The following is a 16,070-nucleotide window of genomic DNA, read 5'->3' on the forward strand; positions in this document are numbered from 1 at the left end:
AGCTGTACCCAATGTACAATTCTTGATCAGCTCTGGATGTGATTTCTTAAGATTTACAATCTATGGCTAAGGGATAAATTTTTATATAACCAATATGAAATAGTAGAGGCAAGTCGGGTGTATTCTGCATGCCTGTAATCTTAGCACTAGGGACGCTGAGGCAGGAGGATTGCTGCAAGTTTGAGGCCAGCGTGGGCTACAAAGTGAGTTCAAGGCCAGCCTGAACTGCATAGTGAGACCCTATCTCAAAAAGAAAAAAAAAAAAAGAAAGAAAAAGAGTAGAGGCAAACAGGATTACAATTTTTAAAAAACTCTTCTATTTGGAGTAAGGGAGAAAGAAAACTCTGGGCACTGACCCACAAATTAGAACATACCCTGTGGACATTGCATAAAGTTTGTTGGCCAACAAAGGTAATTAGTGTGGGTTCTTTCCAAGGGACAAAATCTTGTTCTGGGGAGGATGGACCTTTCTGCACAGAAGTACCCACTTCCTGTTTGATATGGTTCAAGGCCTACAGATTGCCTTAGAAATTTAACACCCCTAGGTCCATGTTGCCAAAAGCATGACAGCTCTCTAATCCCTGGGCCCTCTGCGGGTTAGTAAGCATCATCAAGAACCTTGATGAGCCGGGTGACTCACGCCTGTAATCCCAGCACTGGGGAGGCTGAGGCAAGAGGATCGCCAAGAGTTCAAGGCCAGCCTTAACTACATAGCAAGACCCTGTCTCAAAAAACCAAAGAGAAAAAGAAACAAAAAAAAACCTTGCTGGATCCTTCAGTCTGGATCTACCCCTCAGCGATGATGGTTCATGTCTCTTTGACCTTTGGCCCACCCTCAGCGTCATGGCTTCTCTCATGGCTGCTATGGTGGTGCCGCAGAGAGAACTCCTATTCGACTGTTGGCTGACTTGTACCCCAGTAACTTTGCTGCTGACCTTGAGTGGAACTGGCTGCTGGGTCTCCGCCCCAAGGAGACACTTAGGACAGAGCTGAGGTAACCAAAGGAGCTAGCAACCTACAGCCTCCTCTCCTCCCTCTCCAGCCATGGCCTGTTATTATGCCGAATTTGGGCCTCTCTGCTCACCTAAGACAGAGTCTTTAGCCTTCAGCAGCCCCCTTGGAGTAAATTTCTGTCTGTCCTGGATGCACACAGGGTGTCTCAGATGTAGGGAGTAGAGATTTGGTCTGAGATGGGGTTGGTGACCTTGACCTTGGAGCAGCTCTGGCTGTGCCATGAATGCTCAGCAGCCCGGGAGATCCTTCCCTCTTGCGGGGGCAGAGAATGTGCGGGAGGGGGCTGTGCGTGCTGGAGGTCAGAGCGTCCTTGATCCTTTCCAGCCTCGGATATAATCTTTGGGCCTCTGCTCACCTAACTTCTGGCCTCTGCCGTAGCACAGCCCAAACCAACAGGGACTGAGGCCATCTGCCGTCTCTGGGCCCTCCATGGCCACCGTATTTATATATTATGTCACAGAGCTGAGTGTGCTTTAGTTAGGAAAGCCAGGAAGAAGGAAATCCCTTGGGACTCAGAGCCAGTTCAGGCCACACAGCTGTCTTCCAGCCTGCAGCCCGGCTCTGGTCTGCCCTTCCAGCATGCGGCCCCAAGGGGCTGAGCCAAGTGGGATCTAGAAAGAGGGAACCCAGTCTCTGCCAAGTGACAACTCAGAAAGAACAAAGGACCGTTCCTTCTCTTGTTCAGACACGGCTAGGACAGTGTCCTCCACTGTAGCAGCCTGGAATGACCAAAGCCTTTGGCTGCCATCTGCCCAGCCTCTGGCCTCCTGCCACTGGCTGTGTAAGGGCAGAGAGACCTAGAAGGCCGGCTAGGTCTGGGCTTTTCCAAGGGATGGCTTAGGTGCCAGTAGGAAATTCAGGGGACCACAAAGAGAACTTTAGAGTGAGCCTCAGCTTCTGAGAAGTAGCCCAGAAATGGCCCAACTTAGTGACCTTGCCCGGGGGCCTGAGAGAAAGCCAGCAGTCTGGGCCAGATTCCCTGCTGTTGAGTAAGAAGAGCCCGTCGTGTCCTCAGATGTTTCGGTCCCCACACTGTTAGCACTCAGTGCTGAGACAAGAACTTGAATCACATCTGCGTTTAAACCCAAGTTCCTTAGAAAGCAGGCTGGCTTTGAGGAAGAATATTGTGATTGGCTTGCCTCAGCTCGCAGCCTGGTTCCTGAACCAATCACTTTGGCCAGGATGACATCATCCTTTGTGGTAGACCAAGCAACCATCTCCATGGGGCAGGAGGGCGCAGAAACAGAGGGGGCATTATATCTGTCGGCTCCACAACTCCTTATGACTTGTGAAGACATGCTCTGCTTGACTTGTGACAATGTGGAACTTGGAGGCAGGCGCAGTGGCCCATACCTGTAATTCTACCTACTTAGGAGGCTGGGCAGGAGCATCACAAGTTTGGAGCCAGCCCAGAAACTTAGACCTTGTCTCAGAATAACAGACAGATAATCAAAGAATGTGGAATGTGGCCTGGCTGGAATATAGGATGCATGCGAGGGGTAACGAGAGTGAAGGCGGGGCCAGACGGGTAGAAAAGGGATACATTTTATGCTAGAGGCAGCAGGGAGCCATTGAAGAGTTTCTTTTATTTTATTTTTTGAGACAGGGTCTCGCTATGCAGTTCAGGCTGCCCTTCAGCTCACTTTGTAGCCCAGGCTGGTCTCGAACTCGCAACGATCCTCCTGCCTCAGCCTCCCAAGTCCTGGGATTACAGACGTGCGCCACCATACCCGGCTCACTGAAGAGTTTCAACAGAAGAGTGACATGATCAGACTTGAGTTTTAAGAAGATCCTCAGTAAGTGTCGAATAGATGAGTAGATACCAGCATTAGGAAGCTAGTGCACAGTGTTGGTGAGGACAGGAATATAAAAGAGGGACTGGATTAAGGTGAAATACGAGATCAAATTTAAGATGCTGGTCAGGATGATCACGCATGCGCAACCTGCTGTCTTCGCCAGCATGCCCAGTACGTGCTCCTCTTGCTTCTCATCTTGTCACCATGTGGCTACTACGATCCTAAGAAGAATGGAAGCCGGTTATGGTGGCACCCGCCAATAACCACAGCGCCATGGGAAGCTGATGCAGGAGAATTTTCTTTTTCCAGTATCGGGAATCGAACTCACGACCTTGCGCTTGCCAGGCAGGCGCTGTGCTGCTGAGCTAAATCCCCAGCCCCTGCAGGAGAATTGTAGGTTTGCATGGAATAGGTTCCTGCCTGGGTATGAGCTGCTGAATTATAGTGGTGGTGGTCTAACATGGCTGAAGGCCAAATCAACAGTTTATCTTCCCAATGACCACCCTCCCCTCTTTTCTCCTTCCCTCAGCCAGGAGTACAACTTCCTCTTGCCTTTCCCGCGCACACGAAGAAACCACCAATCAGCTCCTGAACGTCACTAAGCCCGCCCCCTAACTCCGCCCCTAGCCAGAGTCTATACTACTCCTTGCCGGCTCCCTGTCTAGCCCCAGAGGAGTCAGGTATGGCATGCTGCCCTGTCCTCTCTATGTCCAGAGTAAAGGCCTTCTTTCTTTTCTTTGTTTGGTTCTTTTCTGCACTGGAAACCTAACAGTGTAGAGCCTGATCAACTCAGTGAGACTCTGCTTCAAAATAAAAAAAAGAAACGGAGTCGGGTGTAGTGGCACACACCTGTCATTCCAGAACTCGGGAGGCTGAGGCAGGAGGACCACCATGAGTTGGAGGCCAGCTCAGGCTCTATAGTGAGTTCAAAGCCAGCCAAAACTATGTAGCAAGACCCTGTCTCAAAATAAAGAAATAAAGAAATCACGGAGTGAAATAAAAAAAAGAGAGAAACAGGCTGGTGACATAGCTCATTGTGAAGGTATGAAGGCACCAAGTTCAATCCCCAGTGCTATACACAGGAAGGAAGGAAGAAAGGAAGGAAGGAAGGAAGGAAGGAAGGAAGGAAGGAAGGAGGAGGGAGGAAGGGAGGAAGGAAGAGCTCCCTGTGCCTCAGGGTTCCAGCACACAGTCTGAGGTCAAGTGGAGGGTGTGAGAACCCCTCACGCTTCGCTTTATGCCCTCTACCCATCCTGACATACACAGAAGCTATGCCTGGATTATTTCAAACATTTTTAGTTCCTCGAAGTCTTCTTTCATTCTAAGAAACAAGGGGTGTCCTGCCCTCACTATATTTCCTCAGAATCCTGACATGAGCCTAAAGACTGCTCCTGCCTTACCACATTTCCTTGCCCTCTGCCACGAGCCGGAGGAGCAGGCACTGTAACCGCTTTAGAGTAACCCAGAGTGACTCCAGTTACTACAATATCACTAGCACTGGGTTTTTTGCCCGATTCATCTGGGTCTCTGCTCTTCTGGGCATATAAAGTCAGAAAGTCCCCTCCAGACCTGAGGGTGGAAGACTCTCAGTTAATTGGACAGAGCCTAGTTAGTTACCACCCCTGGCAACTCCCACCTCCTAGGAAAATAAAAGAAATGCCTGGACCTAATTCTGCCTGCCTGGAATTCTCCCAAGTGTATTTTATTTAATTTATTTTATTTATTTATTTATTTATTGGTCTTTTTGAGACAGGGTCTCGTTGTGCAGTTCAGGCTGGCCATGAGCTCATTTTTTGTTTGTTTGTTTGTTTTGTTTTGTTTTTTTGGTTTTTCTCCGGTACCGGGAACCGAACTCACGACCTTGCACTTGCCAGGCAGGCGCTTTGCCGCTGAGCTAAATCCCCAGCCCCGTTGAGCTCATTTTGTAGCCCAGGCTGGTCTGGAACTCACAGTGATACTCCTGCCTCAGCCTCCCGAGTGCTGGGATTACAGGCGTGTGCCACCACGCCCGGTTTCCAAGTATATTTTATTTCATTTAAAATTTTTGAGACAGGGTCTAGTTATGTAGTTCAGGCTGACCTAACTATGTAGCCCAGGCTGGCCTCGAACTCCTGCAATCTTCCTGCCTCAGCCTCCCGAGGGCTGGGATTACAGGTGTTCGCTACCATGCCCAGGATCCCAAGTCTATTTTAGCCTTGAATCTAAAACTGCTCTAAGTTAAACTTATTCTTGAGCTTTAGCATCAGCCCACTTCTGCTCTGTGGAGGGTACTTTCCTTTTAATAAATCTCTGCTATTCTTACTATTTCTGTGTATCTTGATCAATTTAATGTTCCAGATACAAAGAGCCTGGATACTGGGTGAGAAAGAGACACTTGTGTAGGGACACTATATGGCTGATTGGGTTGCTTTGGCTCTGCTACCCAGTATATATCACTATAGCCCAGGAAAAGTTCACAGTTCAAACCATCGTTATGGATTTTTTTTTTTTTGGTTATGGCTTTTGAGCCATCATTAAGTTAAGATCGTTAAGTCAAACCTTGTAAATTGGACCATTTGTACCTCCTCGTCCAGGCGCTCTGCTTGGTTACTTTAAACTTTTAGTTTTAATCCTATGAAATTACACGTCTTTGTTTATAAACTACAAAACTGACAACTTCATGAAGTTAGGCGTCATCGAACTTCACCCTGGCCAAAAGAGCCCTATTAAATAGGTGTCACTGTCTCTATCTCGAAGAAGAGAGAATCAAGACTCAGAAAGTGAAAGGTCTTCTTGTAAGGACGCACGATCAGGAAGTGCTACAACCAAGCCTGGTACTTACATTGTTTGCTTAGAAGGCCAGGTGGCTTTCCGGCACTTCAAAAGTTACCAAGAGAACAAAGGAGTTAAACATAAGAATTAAAAGACCAGATTTCAGAGTTTACTGGGGTTTGGAAAGCGCCCATAAGGGATTCCTTCCAGTCTACACACAGAGCACCAGGAGCATCGCCCCGGTGCAGTCCTCCCAACCAGAGGAGACGCCAAACGCAAACTTTCTCCTTCCGAGAGCCCTCCGCCGGCCCCAGAGCCCCTCTTCTTTCTACACTCGCCTTCTCCTATCCACGGCGCAGGCGCCACCCCTCGCTCCGCACTCCCTCCTAACGACCAGTGCGCAGGCGCCCCAGGGCTGGGGTCTCGCTTGGAGGCGTGTCCAAGCGCTGGCTGAGCGGCGATTGGTTCGGAGAGGGGCACGTGTCCCCGGCGGCGCCGCGCGAGCGTGCGCAGAGTGGCCCAGCGCGCCCGTGACGGAAAGACGAGGCGTGGGGTGCGCGACCTCCCCCGCCCGGCCCGGCCCCCGCCCCTTGGCCTGCCGCTCCGCCCCCGCGGGGCGTCCCGGGCCGCTAGTCCCCCGTGCGGCGGCCGAGCGCGGCCCGGGGTCGCCGTGAGTACTCGCGGGGGTGACCTGTGGTGCTGCCGCCATGGGGTACAGGGCGGGGCGTTCTGGACGCGGGTGGGGTGCAGAGTGCGCCCCGCTTCGGCCGAGGGGGATGAAGTGAGGGGCTTGGACGCGGCGCTGTGAGGGGTTTCCCGGCTTCGCGCGGGCCGGGCGCTGGTAGCTTAGATCGTGCACAGAGCTGCTTCCCGGGGGAGGCAGATGTTGAGTGTCTTTGGGGGTCTCGGGAGGAAACCCCAAGAGCTATAAGTGCTTCCCTAAGGGATGCCTCGGGGCCCCCGCAGGCGCGGGTGGCAGGCAGAGTGTTCGCAGGACAAGCCCTGATCTCTGTGTCTGCGGGGTACGGGGGACAGCGGCGGCCCGCGGGAGTCCCCCGTGGCTGGCTCTTCCCCTTTTGTGTAGTCCTAGTCCTTCGGGCACGGGGGCACTCGGTATGGAGCCAAGTTGTTCCTTCTCCCCGGGCCGCAAAGTTGGGAGTCAGGCCTAGACTTCAAACGGTGAGATCCGAGGCTTCTGTGAGTCGGTGTAAACTTGTCACACCCAGAAGCGCCCTTGGACCTGCAGATGAAGATCTTTGTGACCCAGACTCGAGGCTTAAGTACATTTGGCCTATTCCCATGGAAAAAGGGAAAGCATTCTGTGTTACTTGCAGTTACCCAGAACAAACACTGAGTTTAACAGCACCCTTCTCGGGGCACTCTTCATGTAGTGTATATTTTGCTTAATTTCTCTTGCGAAGTTCTTTTCTTTACCTCATGTTCATAAATCAGATAGGCCTTTCTTGCTTAATTCATTCACAATCCCTTAGTTAAGACGGCATCATATGAAGATTGGATGTGATTAGGTCCTGTCAAGTGTTCTTGGTCCGTTATATTCCTATCCTTAAGCTTCGGGATCTCCCCAGGCCTGAAGATTCTCTGTGTAACATGAAAGTTTTGAGCGGGCTCGTCTTTCACCCTTACTCTTTTTAGAGATGTCTGGTTCTGTGAATCTCATGACCCACCGCCTGTCTTTTTTTTTTGAGGAGGGATCGAGAATTGAACTCAGGACCTCAGGCTTGCTAGGCAGGTGCTGTATTGCTGAGCTAAAACGCTGCCCCCCTCATCTTCTTAAACCCCTTCTCCATCTCTCCAAGGAAAGGGCGTTGAGAGTAGTGGGGGCAGCCTGGTTTGCCAAAGCTGGTAATCTCTGAACTGTCTCTTCCCTGGACAGAAGAACTCCTTCTGAACTACTTTTTTCTCCTTGTATAGCAGCAGAAACCAAGCAGCAACAGCCCTTGGAGAGACGCTAAGTTTTTCTTGACAGAAGTCAACAGTGACAAAGACTTTGAAAAAGTTGGTACTTCCGGCCTGCGCTGCTGTCGTCCTACCACTCACACCAAGACAACCCAGGCTGGACATTAGTGCTTCCCTCTTTATTCCTGTGATTTTCCGGATCAACGCTTGACTGTTTATTTTCAAGTCTCACACGCTCACCCCCCCAGATCTTCATATTCTGGTTCTCAGCTATTCTTGAGGTGAATGAAATAATTGGTTTTTAAAATCATCATGGCATGATTTTGTCTATGTGTAAAAGTATTTAGGTTCTTGTATGCATCTCCCGTTTGGCTTAGGTAGACAGTGGAGTGTCCTTCACTCATTCAATAAATGTGTTAGGGGACTGAGCAGAGAGAAAAGTCAAAGCCTGAGCTATGAGCTAGCATTCAGATGGGAGATAAACCTGCTGAGTGCTGTGGGGAGAGGTAACTCTGGGGAGGGGATAGTGTGCTGGTATGTGTGTGTTGGGGAGTTGCTATTTTACATAGGATGGTCAAGGTGACCTTTGAGCAGAGTGTGGATCCCTGTGTGAAAAGCATTCCAAGAAGAGAGAACAGTGGGGACAGAGTTCTGTGATGGAAATATACTGCATTGCAAGAGTAGCAGGGAAGCAATTGTGGAGTCTTGGGCAGTCTTCCTGTTAACATTAAGAGTTGACCTTTTAGAGAGAGCATCTGACCAGTGGCCTGAAAGAACCCAGGACTTTGTGCATGCTCTTTCTCCGTCACTGAGCTACATCCCCAGCCCTGTTATCATTATTGATCTCCCTGAGTTGCCCAGACTGACCTCAGACTTGCAGTGTTCCTGCCTTGGGCTCCTGAGGAGCAGAGATTATAGGCATGTGCCACTATGATGAGCTTTTTTTTTAATCATGAAGTTGTACAACTATGCACAAAAAAGAGGAAGTGTGAAAAACCGTTATGTACACATCACCTCATCAGTGATTGCCATTTTCCAAATATATTTCATGTATTTTCCCATTTCCTTTTTTGCAGGGAGGGGGAGCTGAAGTGTTTTAAGGCAAAGTCAAATATTAGGTCATTTCATTTTTAAGAACTTAAGTAGTGGTTTACTTTTTTTTTTTGAGGCAAAGTCTCAATGTATATATAGTCCAGTCTTGCCTAGGCTGGCCTTGAACTTACAGATCCTCTTGCCTCAGCCTCCTGAGTGCTGGGATTACAGGTATGTCCCATCACGCCTGGCCCCTCACCAGTTCCGGATTACTTTTACATACCGTTTTTGATGGGTCAGTTAACAAAATCAACTGAAGGACAGCTATGCGGTTTGCTCCAAAATTTTGACTTACAGCCCTATGCTGGATCAGTTACCAGGCTTATGTCAGTACCTGTGGAAGGTACACAGCCCACTGGCACATGTATGATCTAGAAGAATGGTTCTTAAATTATTTATTCATGTATCTTACATATATATATATATATATATATATATATATATATTTTTTTTTTTTTTTTTTTTGGTACTGGGAATCAAACTCAGGACCTTGCACTTGCCAGACTAGCACTGTGCTACTAAGCTATATCCCCAGCCTATATATATAGTGTTTTTTTTTTTCTTGAAACAGGGTCTCATTGTGTATAGCCCAATGCCTCAAATTCATGACAATCCTTTTGCCTCAGCTTCCCATTTGAATGCTAGATTTACAGGCGTGCGCTACTATGCCTGGCAAGTTTCTTAAATTTTATCATGCATCAGAATAATGTGTTTGAAAACACTGATTACTGGGCTCCAGCTTGGAGTTTCTTCACTATGTCTTGGAGGGGGCTTGGGAACTAGTACCTTTTACAAGTTTCTAGGGGATATTGATGCTGCAGACCCACCAGTCCCACTCAGAACCACTTATCTGGAAAACTGAGATTCAGAAAAACCATGTGACAGACCAAGATCACCTCTACTTGAGCTTGGAGTAGGTTAGACTGGGAATACATATGCAGACCCAAGAATTCCTTGAACACTGGTTCTTAATTTTGCCATCACAGGAAATCACTGCAGAGCTTTTAATGAACTGGATACATAGGATCTATTCCCATGAAATCGCACTGTTTGGCTATGAGGTGGGGCTGTGCACTGGCACATGGTAAAAGCTCTTGAGGTCCTCATAGTACCACATGCCATGCTGGTGAACTGCTGATTTAGAGACCACCACAAAGCACTTTTAACCTTCCCTGATCGTGACAGCCTTTATAGTTTGACAGGTAAATGTTGTTTTTCCCCAAGCTCCGTGTGGCGGGTAGTGTGGGGCTAACAATTGCCTGGTGTAAGACTGTGGGTCTTCAGGGTTGGAAGCAAGCAAGGGGAGGGGCCAGGGTAGTGTTTTTCTACACATTTGTTGGGATTATGATTGTATTTTTATTTGGAGAGTGGGTTCTAACATACTACAGGGCATTATTTTGTCTGTGACAACTCAGAACACATTTACCAGAGGATATTCAGTGTTGTTGAGGACTTTGTAAGTTACATGTGATTTTTTTTTTTTTTTTTTTTTGTACCAGAGTCAAACTCAAGACCTTGTACTTGCCAGGGAGGTGCTTGTATCACTGAGCTATGTCCTCGGCCCTAGATGTGATTCTTGTATAGTGGCTTCTAATAATGTTGATGTTTTTAAAAGAGATAATGAACCAATATTGAGGAATAACTAGGAGTAGAGTCCAGAAAGGGACTGGTTCTGGTTCTTAACTTGTGCAGATTGGTACAATGAAGAGTGTTCCAGAATGAACTGGTGAGAGCACTTAGCATAAGCATTTGGCCTGCTAATATCACTTTCAGCTCTGGGGTGCTTCCAGCATTATGAGATAGAGCAGGGACTTGCTCCAGCCCTGATTCCCCAGGTTTTGGTTTTGTTCTGTTTTGTTTCTGGTTTTTTTTTTTTTTTTTGGTACTGGGCATCAAACTCAGGACCTCGTGCTTGCCAGGCAGGCACTGTGCCACTGAGCCATATCCCTGGCCCTTGTTTTTGTTTTTTGTTGCTTTTGCCACACTAGGAATTGAATCCAGGGCTTCACCATGTGCTAGGCAAGTGCTCTCCCTCTAAGCTACATCCCAGCCCTCCAACTCTACATTCTAGTGTTTCTACATTCTAGACTACATTCTGGTCACCTCTACATTCTGGTCATCCTACAGTTTGAATGGGGTGTTAACATCTTATATTTGTATAGTGCTTTCATGGTTCTTTATCTTTATATTTTATTTTTTTGCTTTTGTTTTTGGGGTTTTTTTGGTACCAGGAATCGAACTCATGACCTCACGCTTGCTGGGCAGGCGCTGTGCCTCTGGGCTACATCCCTGGGTTTTTTGTCTTTTTGAGACAGGGTTTCACTGTGCAGTTCAGGCTGGCCTTGAACTCGCTTTGCAGCCCAGGCTGGCCGTGAACTCACAGTGATCCCCTTGAGTGCGTGGGATTTTGGGTGTGGGCCACCACACCCAGCTGATTCTTTATCTTTAAAGAATTTTATTTAAAAGTGTGTGTATGCATGCAAGTGTCGAATATATGCATAATAAAAGTGTGCTGATGTGTACACCACCCAGCTATGTGTGGTAATGAAACCAGATTCCTACTTTCCACAGAACAGCGACTTGCTACCACCACCACAGCACAGCCTGCCGTCCCCAGCAGATCTTCAGTTGCTCCTGACGTCACCCCGCCTTGTCTCCCTTTGTGGCCTCCTAAATGCCCATCTCGCTGGCCTGGGTTCAGCTAGTGGTATGGAGGGGTGCTGCCTAGCACTGCTCTGGGAGTGTGTGTGACCCACTGACCCAATGGTGAGAGCCCACTGCCCGCCACCCCAGCTCATTCTCCAGGGGGTAGATGAGGCACAGCGCAGGCCTCACACCTCCTGGTCTTTGCTCTCTTGCCCCTTTGGGAGGTGGAATGGCTACTGGAAGGAGAAGGGGCTCAGTAACACTGTTACTTGGCGTGTGTGCGTGTGTAGGTGGGTTTTCTTGGGAAGGAAGGGAAGGGTTAAATACTTTGAGGCAGCAGTCCCCAATGTTTTTGGTACCAGGAACTGGTTTTGTGGAAGATAATTTTTCCATGGATTAGGGGTGGGGGCTGGTTTAGGAGTGATTCAAAGGCGTATACAACCTAGATGCTTCACACGTGGGGTTCATAATAGGGTTTGTGCTCCTACGAGAATCCGCTGCTGCTAATCTGACAGGAGGTGGAGCTCAGGCACTAATGTAAGCAACAGAGAGCAGCTCTGAATACGGTAGAATTTTGCTTGCTGGCTTTCATTCATCCCCTGCCGTGCAGTCCGGCTCCTAATAGTCCACGGACCTGTATTAGTCTGTGGCCCAGGGGTTTGGAGACCCCTTCTTTAAGGAACAGAAAAGGAGCAAAGAGACAAAAGAACTTAGGCATGCCTGGAGTTGCCATGGGTAGTGACCCTGGAAGAGGCCAGCGTACACTAGAATCCAGGTAGACTTACGAATCAACCTTGGCATTTGTACCTGTCCCCCACTGGCTACCAGAGCCTTTGCCGTTGTACTGAAACTTAAGTCCAAAATTCCTATTGTTTTCCTGTCCTGCCCAGTCAGAGTAAGGCCTTGGGAAAGTGAGGGGAAAGGTACCAAGGTGTAAGGCCTGGGTTACTCTACCCTAAGGGACCTTTTTCCATTCTTTGTGGGACCCAGCCAGTCTCCCATCCTCTGACTCGGCCCTGCTTTGTGGAGTAACAGGGTCTTATTTCTCATCACCAGGACATCAAAGGCCAGTTCTGGAATGATGATGATTCAGAAGGAGATAATGAATCAGAGGAATTTCTATATGGAGTTCAGGTGAGGCTCATTCCTTAAGACTCAGATGTTGGGTACTCCAGATTGCACTGTGGGGGTCGATCAGAAAGATGTAAAAGAAGCTGTCCTGAAGCAGAGATAAGATGAGGATGTAATGGTGTGATTTGATGGCTGTCTTTTTGGAGTTGATCCCATGTCCTTGGTCCTGCCTGGGACTCATCCCTGGTCCAGAATAAAGTAGGTGTTCTGTACATGAAGGATACAGGTACATTCTTAGTCAGAAATAATTATTTTCTGACTTCTCTCACTAGTCAGTGAGGGTCATTTCAATTCATTGCGGTTAACTGTCCTGTCCTTGGGATTGCCTGCTATCATTGCTATACAGGACACAATCCTGAGTAGAAAGACTTTGACTCCTAGGATGCTTTTCAGATAGAACCAATAGGAGTTAAACTCTGTACTCTTCAGCCTGTTCTAAGTTTTCATAGGTCAGGGTGTGAGAGGAGACGCTGGAAATTTGAGGATATGACCTCAAGCAGGACCTGTGTTTGGTCTGCAGAAGCTCCTCGTGTGGTGAGGGAGGGAGACTTGCAGATGAACTCCCTAGCTGGAGCCCCTCATAGAGTGGCTTTCACTTGTGTGCCTCTGTTTGTGTTCTTTTCCTTTTGATGCTTGTTCTTTTTATTTTTCCCTTTTGTCTCTTTTCCCTCCTCTTACCACCACCATTTTTTCTGCTCTGTCAGGGGAGCTGTGCAGCTGATCTGTACCGACACCCACAGCTTGATGCAGACATTGAAGCCGTGAAGGAGATCTACAGTGAGAACTCTGTGTCCATCAGGTGGGGCTCCGCTCCAGGGACAGCAGGGGAGCAGCCTCTTCTTTCTGCGTTATTAAAGTGCTAGAGGTTTTTTCTTTTTATGGGGTGTTGGGAGATAAACGATGAGGTTAATGATAGAAGTTGCTTGGAATGGTAGAAGTTGCCCCTTATCCTAAACCCCTGTATGCTAACAATTTCATCTTCAGGGTAGGAAGGACTTCTGCCCCAAGGGGGCCCTGATCATCAGTGGCTTAGGCTATGTAACTAAGAAGAACCTAAATACAGAACGGCCTTCCACTCTTCCCTTTCCCCGTCCCCAGGCTCAGTTCTCCCTCTGCCTTAGTCTCTGTGCCCTCCTTTCTCCCATACTGAGACTCACCTGTGTGGCCTGTATCTCTGCAGAGAATATGGAACTATCGATGACGTGGACATTGACCTCCACATCAACATCAGCTTCCTCGATGTAAGTGGTGCTAGTACCTGCCAACATGTCTGTCTGGACTTGTGGATTTTGTCATGTAGGCCAGGAGTCTTTTTCCTGAGTACTGTATTTGGAGCACATAGTCTTCATCTCTGTCTTTCCTAGACTATCAGCAGACAGTGGTGTGTACTGTCACATGCATGTGTGTGTCATAGAGGGGAAACTTCAAGTCTGTTCTTCCTTCTGGAAGAGTTTCTGGAAACTGTTTTCTTCATTCTTTTAGGAGGAAGTGTCTACGGCCTGGAAGGTCCTCCGGACAGAACCTATTGTGTTGAGGCTGAGATTTTCTCTCTCCCAGTACCTTGATGGACCAGGTAAAAGCAGTAACTTCAGGCAAACGAGTACTCTTGAGCATGGTCTTAAGCAATCGAAGTAAAGGAAAGTAGGAGGGGTCAGGCGGCACAGTGCCTGCCTGACAAGTGTGAGGTTGTGAGTTTGATTCCCGGCATTGAAAAAAAAGAAAAAGATAAAAGAAAAGTAGAAGTGAGGGCCTGGGTCTCAACCTACAGGCTGTTGGTGGAATTGCTTTCAGTTTCCTGTCAGTGTTTTTATCTTCACTTACCCAAAGTCATTCCCTAAAGGCCTTCTTGGTTAATGAAATTGTTTTCCTGTTTCCAAAATAAGTCAGTTACACCCCTTCTCCCCAGCTTCCTATTGAGGATATTTGAAATTGATTAGACGGATTTCAGAATCTACCTCTGCCTCAGAAGATCTCCCCCACTACCATTATTGTTCAGAGTGTCCAGCTGATACTGTTTTAAGAATCTAAGGAAGTGATTCCAGTGGACCATGGTTTTGGACTCCCAGGAGGGTAGAGATGTGTCCATACAAAGAATTTTCTCTTTTCTTTGCAGAACCATCAATTGAGGTTTTCCAGCCATCGAATAAGGAAGGGTTTGGGCTGGGTCTTCAGTTGAAAAAGTAAGAACTTTGATTTTTCGGGTCTTGGACCTGTGAGGGAAAGAGAGATGGTTGCATGTGTTAGTCAGCTTTCTATTACAGTACAAAATACTTGAAAGGTCTTTGTCGCTTACAATCTCAAAGGTTTTAGTTTATGGTCACGTGGTCCTGTCGTTTGTGCTGTGGCAGCACTGACATGGCAACAGCATGTGGTGGAGGGAGTCTCTTCATTTTGAAGCTCCTGGGAAGCAAAAAAAAGAAAGGAGAGGCTGGGGTCCCCTTCAGGGCCACACCCCTAGTGATGTGGCTTCCTCACACTAAGCCACCCCCAAAGGTACTTTGACCTCCCTCCCAGTAGCCCTGCAGGTGGGGACCAGGCCCTCACACATGGGCCTTTGGGGGATGTTCAGGACCCAGGCTATAGCAGGACATGTGGATGGACAGACTGAACCTTGGATGGAGTGTTTCCTTCCAAAAGTGTCAAGGTGAAATCAACTTGAAGAAGTTGATAAGGGTTTAGATGAACAGCATAGAATAATGATTGAACTGATCAAGGACAGGGGAAAGGATAGGTGAGTCTGACTGGGAGTTAGGAGCCATAAATTGAGGAATGTAATTTTTCTCCCAATAATGTCAGTATTGGGCATGTCCTTTTCTTCTTTAGTCACAAAGCAGCATGTAATACTCATCTTGATCCCACCACCTCTGTTCTCTAAGTATAGTCATCCCTCACAGTAAATACAGTAAATCCCTGGCTTATGAATGAGTTCTGTTCCAGGAGAACTGTTCAGAAGTTGGATTCGTTCGTGAGCTGACAAAGTGAGTCTTACACAGTACACCTGTGAAAGCTCTCACCTCCAGTATTTGGAAGGCGGAGGCTTACTGTGTCAGAGTCCACAGCTTATAAACCCTAACTGTGAGATCTTCCTCGAAGGGCAAAGTATCTCAGATTGTTCAGGTTGTTGGTGAGGTAACAGCAGTATGTGTTTCTTTCCTGTGGTATAAAAGTTGCTTCAGGATAGTCCATTTCCCTGTGACCAGGTCTTGCCAAGGAAGTCTTCAGACATACATTCCCCCACTGCAATTAGCTTTGCTGTTGTTGGGTCTGAGTTTTAGGTTAGTTGCTTCTCTTAGTCCCTATTTCTTGGCCCCCTCCTCTGCCTGATTGTGCCTATGCCTGTTTTGTGTGATCCCTCAGGATCCTGGGTATGTTCACATCCCAACAATGGAAACACCTAAGCAACGATTTCCTGAAGACCCAGCAGGAGAAGCGGCACAGTTGGTTCAAGGCAAGTGGTACCATCAAGAAGTTTCGAGCCGGCCTCAGCATCTTCTCACCCATCCCCAAGTAAGGGCTTCTCTAGAGCTGATCTTCCCTAACCACCTCAGTTTTGTCACAACCCCATACTCACCTTCTTGAGTACCTAATTTAATCTCCATCCTCTTCCTGAGTCCTTTAAATTCTGTACCTTGGGGCTGGGGATTTAGCTCAGCGGCAAAGTGCCTGCCTGGCAAGCGCAAGGTCGTGAGTTTGGTTCCCGGTACCGGAGAAAAACCAAAACCA

At 48.0% G+C, this 16,070-nt stretch overlaps 1 protein-coding gene across 12 annotated transcripts in view; it reads left to right on the top strand.

Annotated features, from left to right (window-relative positions):
* Positions 1-6,098: 6,098 nt before the first annotated feature.
* The window catches only part of Parp6 (poly (ADP-ribose) polymerase family, member 6), a 36,797-nt gene continuing 26,825 nt past the window's right edge, over positions 6,099-16,070 (top strand). For 6 of the 12 annotated variants that reach the window (XR_001235873.1, XM_013518934.1, XM_013518940.1 and 3 more), the window contains exons 1-9: positions 6,126-6,231; positions 7,494-7,759; positions 11,142-11,277; positions 12,273-12,350; positions 13,052-13,146; positions 13,528-13,588; positions 13,830-13,920; positions 14,461-14,527; positions 15,705-15,854. Coding sequence is in view for 11 of the 12 variants with exons in the window: in XM_013518934.1 (XP_013374388.1) it covers positions 11,245-11,277; positions 12,273-12,350; positions 13,052-13,146; positions 13,528-13,588; positions 13,830-13,920; positions 14,461-14,527; positions 15,705-15,854 (575 nt within the window). In the remaining variant the exon portion in view is untranslated. The other 6 variants (XM_013518939.1, XM_013518938.1, XM_005393612.1 and 3 more) reach the window with 6 other exon arrangements.

This window comes from Chinchilla lanigera, unplaced genomic scaffold, assembly GCF_000276665.1.
Source record: "Chinchilla lanigera isolate Chin_1 unplaced genomic scaffold, ChiLan1.0 scaffold00049, whole genome shotgun sequence".
Classification (NCBI taxonomy): domain Eukaryota; kingdom Metazoa; phylum Chordata; class Mammalia; order Rodentia; family Chinchillidae; genus Chinchilla; species Chinchilla lanigera.